Raw genomic sequence first — 9,249 nt, 5'->3', positions numbered from 1 at the left:
TTCAGCGAATTGCATTATGATGTTTTCTTTTTATATACTGTCAGGTTTTATTTGCCTATGACAAAGTTACAAAAATCACAGTGATCTTATAATAAAATAACACCTTGAATTTACTTAGTATTTAGCAGTTAAGAAGGTCTTAAATGTTGTCACACAAAATATCATTTAAGAAATATTTAATCTTTTTTTAAAAGCTTTGGCCAGCATAGTGGTGCACATCTTTAATCCTCAAAAATTGCAGAGGCAGAGGCAGGCAGAGGTTTGTGAGTTCGAGGATAGCCTGGTCTTCATAGCTGAGCTGCTTGCAGGTGAGCAAGGTTTATATAGTGAAACTATGTCTCAAAAAAAAAAAAAAAAAATCAAATGGTTAGATCTTGAAGCCTACTTCAGAGGGTAAAGTGCTTGTTTATCATATGGAAAGCCCTGCATTCAACTGAGGCTCTAAAAGCCCCTTGAAAAACAAATAGCCAGGGGCAGAGAGACCACTCAGTGGTTAGGAGCTCATACTGCTCTTGCAGAGGACTTGAGTTCTGGTGTCAGCCCCTGAATCAGCCTCTAACTCCAGCTTCAGGGCCCTGACAACTATGGCTTCGGGGGGCATCCATACTCATTTACATATTTCACCCCATATCCTCCAGCCACATATACACAATTAAAAATGAATCTTTGAAAATAAAACAAACAAATAAGCAGCCCACACAACACACTGGGTGCGGTGGCATACGCGTCTCAGACTGGGGGTTGGGAGAGGAGGACCGGAGGCTTAGCACAATCCTCACTTACTGGAGCCAGACTGAGCACCATGAGACAATGCCTCAAAAATACCAAACCAACCAAGCAGAGAAGCAGGTGAGTGACTCTCATCCATAATTCCTCCCAGCACACTGAAAAGCTGAGGCAGGAGAACTATTAGGAATTTGAGGTCCAGGCCCTAGATTAAATAGGGAGAGTGTGAAGAAATGGTAGGAAGGAAGGGAGGGAGGGAGGGAGGGAGGGAGGGGCAGAGGGAACCAAAAACCAAAATGAACACAATAAAAAACTCACACTGGCTCTACAGAGAAAGCATTATGGAAACTGTAACAGAACTGGGAGGTAAGCTTAAATAATTTATGTGAACAGAAAATAGCTTCCCAACTGGGGGATGGAGTTCAGTAGCAGAACACTGGACCAACACGCATGAGGTCCTAAGTTCAATCCCTGACGGAAGCAAACTAATTAATAATAATAATAACAGGAAGTCCTTCAATAGTAACGTTCTAACTGGCTGGTTTGGGGGCTTTGAATAGATACTTCAGAAACACTGCATAAGGTGCTTAAGATAGGGCTATGGGTGCAGCCCAGGGACAGAGTGCTTGTTTGGCCTACCCAAGGCCCAGAGTTCATCTCCCTCAGTACTACAGCAAGCCAGAATGCTTACGGGATTTGATTTGCCCAGAGGTGGAGCTGAAGGTCCTAGGTAAGCTTCAATGGTGTGGTGAGTATTCCTTTTCTAATCAGCATTACAGAACAAAAATAGAAAAACTTTCTGAAGCTATTTTTATTCACATTTTACATAAGATTGCAAAATGCCAGTTATGAAGTATCAAAAACTGGGGATGCTAAGCCAACCCCTCCTCCTCCTTCACCCAGTGCTCTGCTTACTTCAGTATCCACACACCCAGCTCCCATCTCAAATGTAAGATCTACAGGTGGCTTTTACTGTTTCAGAACCACAGAACTAAGGTAGGTGGTCGTGAAAGCATCATGCATCTAAGAGAGTAGATGGCGTTTCTGCCATAGAAATGGAAAAAGCATAGACATATTCTCATTTCAATGCAGTTCATGCTAATGAATTGTGCAAAGATGAGAGCCTTCAAGTTTTTTCAGAAGTAATGTCAACTGTACTTGAAAATTAGGTAACTAAAAAGGCTTATTGCACGGTAAATGGTTAAAACTGGTATTACTGAACTAAAGAAAAAATGCAAAACCTTTTTTTTCTTACAGAAGAGTATAAATGTTTATTTTCTGTACGATTTATTCTTCTGTCCTGTTTTACAACATAGAAAAGTGTACTTTTTGAATAGGTCTAGTAAATATAACTTTTCTGCTTTGGGATGTAAATAGGGCTTAAAAATTATATACCGAACCCTCCCCAAAGAATCTTTTCAAACTGGTGAACTATGTGACTATTAACTTTGTTCAGCGATGTGATGCAAATGCCTAATCCAAAGGTTGTTCAGGGAGTACCAGACAGGAGGAAGGGCGTGATACTTCAGGAAGCTTCTGAAAAATCAAAACTAGTAGCAGTTGATTGCACCTTCAAATTTTTACAAGCAAAACATTCTTAAGCAATGCCATCATACATAATCTACAATTATAATCAAAAATTCACAAACATTTTGCACACTGTATATAAATACACATCACAATGGTGCAATTAGAATTAACACATAATATATACAAAATGAACAAAGTTCAGGTTTAGACCAAAAACTTATTGCAGTCTTTTGAAAAATAACTTGATTAGATATTATTTTGTCCTTTTAGACTAATTTACATTTATACAAAGTTTACTTCGACACACTAGTCTGAGGTGCTAAGAATGTCTGCATTATCTACATTTAAAGTCACTGCACTATAATTTATAAATCCACACTTTAAAAGGAGGATACTTTAATGAATAACGGAACCCTCTTTCATTAATTTCTATTGCCTGTATCTTTCATGTTCATATGAACATATATACACACTTACTACATACAACTATAAATTCCTTGTAGGAAGGGTAATAATAAGCATATGCTAACAGTTACCGAGGACTAAGGTACCTTACAAAATGCCTCAATTCCAACATAGTTTCCCCCCTTGTCATAAACTCAAGAGTCCTACTACAATAGGCTCTTAAGATCATATAGTCTTTAATTACTGAAAATGATTTAGGTTATTTTTGCAATTATGAGAAAACACATACCCCAGCTTACCGACTCACTAGCTAAAAACAATGCTGAATTAAACTGCCTTTATAAAAAGTAGCTCACTACAATAGTGAAAGCTGCTAGGAGCCCATTTCAGTAAATTAGGTAATACATTGATTCAAACTTAGTTCCAAAAGTCTAGAGAACTGTGTGGATAAAAACTTCATCATACATGATCTCACAGCTTTGTGTTCTAGCTTCTCCATCCAAGTCAAATTTTATACTTGATGCTTATGAGTCCTATATTATCTTGGCATAAAATGTTTAGTTCAATTCACACAATCTCTCATTCTAGAAGTTATCAATAATGACTTCGACAATTATTATAAAATATACCACTTCCTTCAAAGAAAATGAAGACATTCCAGAACGTGTTAGCCATTCCTCATCAGAGATATACTGCCCATCCTCTGAAAAGTACTGTCCCTTAATATTTGGTTTTCTTTAAAGACAACACAACTTTCATATCTGAAAAGTGGGATGGGGATTGTCTCCCCTTCTAACTTCCCCAAGACAACAGACAGTATTCCAGAATCCACGCAAAAAAGCTGATTTTTCTTTAAAAGGATGGTGTTTTCTAGACAAAATATTATATGTTTCATTAAGAATCTGGTTATGTGGACATTCTACCTGTGAATATTCTGGGTCTGGAGCCAAAGAATGGGTAGTACCCATGCTGCTTTGGCTTTTTCTACTGAACAAAGTCATACAACACCATACATTATAAATGATATTACAATAATTTATGAGTGTACTTTGTCAATAGAATCAGAAGGACAGAACATCTAATTCTTAAGAAACCCAAGCAAATTAAAAAATATATAATACAATAAAAGAAAAAAATTTAAAGAAAAAATTTAGAGGGGACAGAGGCAGAATTAACTAAGATTTAAAATGTACTAATTTCTTCATTTAAATTTTCTTTTCATTCAATACTATAGTTTCAGGTCTCTTAAAACAAGGGCTGAGTTAAAACAGTAATTGTTAAACTATCTTCTAGAAAATCAAATGTCCTGGCACCTTAAGTTCTCTGTGCACTTCATGTCCGTCTTTTGTGCAGGGGTTAGCAGTGCATGGCACAAGGGTCACTTTTGGCTTTTCCTGCAGAGTTGATGACGCTCATCAAACACCGTCCAAACTCCTCAAGTATCATCCGCTCTGCCGCTGCCTTTGACTTCCCCTTCTTGTCTGCCTGCTCTGCCTGGGCAAGAAGGCAATTACACGTGGCTTCAGCTACTTCCTTAGTTACAAATGTAAATGGCAATCTGAAATGATTTTTGAGAGAGAAACACAGATGATCACGGGGTTGATCAGGGATTCCACTGGTACCTTCATGCTGCACCAGCATAAGGGACATCAGGGTTGTGAGTTAAACACATCCTCAAGGGCTCTAAGACACAGGTTTGCTCTCAGTGAGCACATCTAAAAATATTTACCAGAAAATACGTTTAACATAAAAAAAACAAGATCTACTTCCTAGGCAATGTTATCTGGCTAAAGAGAAGATGGACTAGGTATAAGAACACCTAGACTGGGTGTTTCACCACTCAATTTTCCCAGTGTGAAAATGCCCCACCAGTGCTGTCCTGGTCTGATGTCCTCTTTCTGACACACAGAGGAATTCCATCAACCTTACTGGGAACCAAAAGAATTACTGAAAACAAGGTTCTACTACAGTCCTTTATATTAATTGTCAAAAAGAACAAACAAAGCCCGACGCCTGGTGCACATCTTTAATCCCAACACTCAGAAGACAGAGGCAGGCAGATCTCTTCAAGTTTGAGGCCAGCCTGGACTATAGAGTGAGTTCCAGGATAGCCAGGGCCGTTAAAGAAAGAAACCCTGTCTCAAAAAAACAAAAGGTGGGGGGAATTTCGGGTATGGCATCAACAAACCACGTGAGTATACTGGGCGGTGATGACGCACGCCTGTAATCCCAGCATAGGGAAGGCAGAGCCAGGTGGATCTCTGTGAGTTCGAGGCCAGCCTGGTCTACAAAGCGAGTTCCAGGAAAGGCGCAAAGCTACACAGAGAAACCCTGTCTCAAAATAAAAAGGGTATCTGCCCCTTTTGACATACTTCAGTCAAGAAAATTTTGTAAATGATACTTCCATTCTAAGAGGCTGGGGTGATGGCCAGTCTGACAACCAGAGTTCCATCCCTGGGCACATGAAAGGCAAAAGGAGGAACCCACTCCAGAGTCCTCTGACCTTCTCTCAAACTCTCTGTTTCTCTGTCTCTCTGTCTCTCTCTGTCTGTCTCTCTCTCTCTCTCTCTCTCTCTCTCTCTCTCACACACACACACACACACACACACACACACACACACTCACAGTGTGTAACACTGGCACTCAGGAACTGAGGTGGAAGGATTACAAATTTCAAGGCTAGTGTGGGTTACATGGTAAGATCCTGTCTCTAAAAATTAAAACAAAAGGAAAAAACCTAATAACCAAACAATTTTATACCAAAAAAGCACCTCACTGTTACAAATATTGAACCTTTCTTCAACATAAGTATTTAATAGGTCAGCAGTTCTCAACCTTCCCAATGCTGTGACCCTTTAATACAGTTCCTCACGTTGTGGTGACCCCCCAACCATAAAATTATTTTTGTTGCTACTTCATAACTGTAATTTTGCTACTGTTATGAATTGTAGTGTAAATATCTGATATGCAGGATAATCTTAGATGACCCCTGTGAAAAGGTCATTTAACACTCAAAGGGGTCACCACCTACATGTTGAAAACCTCTGTAATAGATCATTTACAAGATTCATTCTCTTAATAATTTCTCAAATAAATCTCTAATACACTGACTAAAATAAATCCAAGTCCAAATGACTGTGTTAACAGCAGCCTTAAAAATCACTGGCAACAGAAATGCTTCCTGCAGTTACCAGAAGGCTGAAACCAGAGACATAGAGTGCTTTTCCCACCAACTAAGAAGTAACTAAGATAGAAAACAGAGGTCTACCTATTTTTGTTCTTTTTCTTCTTATTTTTTAATACAGGGTTTCTCTGTGTAGCTTTGGAGCCTGTTCTGAAACTCACTCTGTAGACCAGGCTGGCCTAGAACTCACAGAGATCCACCTGCCTCTGCCTCCTGAGCGCTGGGATTAAAGGCGTGTGTCGGCGGCGGTGGCACCACCACCACCACCACCACCACCACCACCACCGGCCTATTTTTGCCCCTTTTCTATTATTTATTTTAAACACTTTGGCATATATTCTTTTCAGGTAATTATGTTATGTACTTTATGTCTAATACCATTATTTATTTTATTTAATTAATTAATTTTGCTTTATTTACTTGTTTTTTTCCAAGATGGTTTCTCTGTGTAGCCCTGGCTGTCCTGGAACTCACTCTGTAGCCCAGGCTGGCCTGGAACTCCAGTGCTTCCTGCCTCGGCTCCTGAGCAGCTGTGCCTACTGTCTGACTTAAGCGTCTCTACTATCTAAGGAGACTACACTGTTGCCGTGCGGGGTGGAAGAGTCTAAGAACACAGACTCGTCCTGAGCACTAAGGAAGTGAGGAGGACACAGAGGGAAGTACAAACGCTGGCTTTCCTCCTCAGACTTCCTCAGACCACACACTTCCCTCAAGTCAGCGGAGATCCAGGGACTAGCCAGAGCAAACTACAACACTTCTGTGCACTGTACAACAGCACAGACTGACCACGCTTTTTCTTCACCTCACTTAAAAGGTAAGCAAGGCAGAGGGAAATGGAAAATTCAGGTTGGCAACAGTGTAGAGTCTGCATTTAACCTTGTCTCCCTAAAAAGAAACCTTACTAAAAATGACCATCTGTGAACCAGATAAAGAGGCTTTGAGAAGTATTGACTCACTTTCCTCCTCCACTGTTCAGAGCTGGGGTCGGCCTCGTCAGCAAGTCTGAGATCTGAGAGGATAGCTTAGTCTTGGCTGCTGTCTGCTGCTGGACCCTCACTTCAGCGGCATCTGCTAAGTGCATCAAGGTCTTCCGTTCCGGGCTTTCTTCAAAGTTCTTACAGCCAATGCATTTGCAGATTGAGGAACACATTATTTTAGCCTGAAAGATTTACAAAAGGGAAGTTTCCAAATCAAAAGCAGAGAATTGCTGTAAGTAGGTTGTTCCACAACAGGAAAATATTGGCATTATCTTGTCGTCAGCTGAGGCCAGCTTAGATGGAAGTATACTCTGCTAACAAAGGCTGTGTCTGTGGGTGACTCAAGGATTAGCTGAGGAAACCATTTCACTCAAGGCCTTCAGCTCTCATCCACTCTGACTACAGATAGGACTAACATTTTCTTTGGAATGAATGTAAGTAACACATGAAAACATTTTAAAAAGGTCACTAAGAATCCAACCTCAATCATATCACCATTAACATACCAGTTAACTCACACTTATGCAGATAAACTCACAATTTCACATTAAAGGGATTTCATGTCTGGGCTTGGTCAGATGAGGCACAAAGACTCTCATGAATTGGAGGCCAGCCTAAGCTACAAGTGTGAGAGCTTATCTCAAAAGGAGAAAAGGGGATTTCATGCATTGTTTTTTCCTCCTTCACTCAGAGTCTCAAGTCCTTCGATAATCCAAATCCATAAAAAAGTATGTTCCCTTATGTAAAAATATAAAGCATATTTACTTAAAGACACAGACTGAGCTAGGTAATGTCCCACATCTATAAACCTAACACATGGAAAACAGAAGCAGGATGATTAGTAGTTCAAGGCCAGCTTGAGCTATATAGTGGTTGAAGGCCAGCCTAGGCTGTTTACCCTGTTAAAACAAAACAAAACAAAACAAAACAAAACAAAACAAATAAACAACCCCCCCCACACACACACAAATAAATAAATCACCCCGAAAACCCAAACCGTTGATACAAAGAGCAGCTGACAAATACAGAACTCTCTCTTTTGGCTTGTCTTACAAAATCACTACCTGCCCTGCTGCGCCTCCTTTCCTCAACTTCACAACTCCGTCTCCCCCCAGCCACCCAGCAGGGCTGGGCCCTGGAATGATGTGCCATGGTGGTTTGGGGGCATTCATCCCCTAGTGGCCCCTAGTTTGTTTACAGTTCTTGGGGAACAAAGAAATTTTCATAAAAAGAGTTGGCTTTTACTTATTTACTTACTTATTTATCTTGGAGTATCCAAATACAACTTCTATTTCTATGAACTAGATTTTTTAGAATAGACTCTAGGTCAAAGCATATGTGTCCTTTAAGTGAAGTGGTGAGGCTGATTCTCACACCTCATCACCAATGTGTACATTAAGGCTTTCCAGTATTTCCACCAACACAGGCACTATAAAACTCTTTGTACTATTATCCAAAATAATTTTTTTTGATTATTTTTGATACAGGGTCTCTCTACATAGCTCTGGGTGTCCTGGAACTCACTCTGTAGACCAGGCTGTTCTTAACTCACAGAGATCCACCTGCCTCTGCCTCCTGAGTACCGGGATTAAGGCATGTGCCACCATCCTGGGCTTCCAATGTGATGAGGAGGGTATAAACAGCAAAGCTCAGCCGGGCGGTGGTGGCGCATGCCTGTAATCCCAGCACTCAGGAGACAGAGGCAGGGGGATCTCTGTGAGTTGGAGCCCAGCCTGGTCTACAGAACAAGTCCCAGGACAACTAGGGTTGTTACACAGAGAAACTCTGTTTCAAATAGTGTGTATGAGTGTTTTGACAGAATGGATGGATGGATGGATGGATGGATGTGTACCATGTGCATTCCTGATGTCTGAAGAGGACAGAAGAGGGCACTAGATGCCTGGAACTGGAGTTACATATCTTTTGCTGATTTAGGGCTTTTGTTTTTTGTTGATTTTGGGAGACAGGTCTCACTGTGTATCTTTGGCTGGCCTAGAAATAATATAAAGCACGCTGGTGCTGAATTTCTAGAAAGCCACCTGCCTCTACCTCCCAATTGCTATGATTAAAGATGTGTGCCACCACATCCACCTTGCCTCCCTTTTTTATTTTTTGGAAACAGGGTCTCCTTATGTAGCCTTGGCTGGTCATCCCACTATGTAGACTAGGTTGACCCAAATGGGATTAAAAGCATATACCACCATGACTGCCCAGCTCCCTATTTTCATGAAGATAAGCCTCAGTATGTATTCTAGGCTAACCTTGAACTCACAGTGATCCCTCAGTCCCGAGGTCTGGAATTACAAGCTTGCATTACCACACTTGGCTCTTCTTTTAGGTGTTTTTGTTGTTGTTGGGGGTTTTCTGGACAGAGTGTCATAGCTCAGGCTGGCCTAGACCTCAATTCCATCCACCTGCCTCTACCTC

The 9,249-nt window shown here is 40.7% G+C and overlaps 1 protein-coding gene across 7 annotated transcripts in view; it reads right to left on the bottom strand.

The window, feature by feature from the left end:
• Positions 1–557: 557 nt before the first annotated feature.
• The window catches only part of Lin54 (lin-54 DREAM MuvB core complex component), a 72,796-nt gene continuing 64,104 nt past the window's right edge, over positions 558–9,249 (bottom strand). For 6 of the 7 annotated variants that reach the window (XM_036201176.1, XM_036201181.1, XM_036201178.1 and 3 more), the window contains 2 exons: positions 6,802–7,004; positions 558–4,219 (listed from right to left, as the gene is read on the bottom strand). In XM_036201176.1, the coding sequence (XP_036057069.1) occupies positions 4,018–4,219; positions 6,802–7,004 (405 nt within the window). In that variant the 3' untranslated portion in view covers positions 558–4,017. The remainder of the gene's footprint in view (positions 4,220–6,801; positions 7,005–9,249) is intronic. The other variant, XM_036201179.1, reaches the window with a different exon arrangement.

The sequence above is a fragment of the Onychomys torridus genome, chromosome 10, assembly GCF_903995425.1.
Source record: "Onychomys torridus chromosome 10, mOncTor1.1, whole genome shotgun sequence".
NCBI lineage: Eukaryota > Metazoa > Chordata > Mammalia > Rodentia > Cricetidae > Onychomys > Onychomys torridus.
This window is presented reverse-complemented; position numbering and strand designations above follow the sequence as displayed.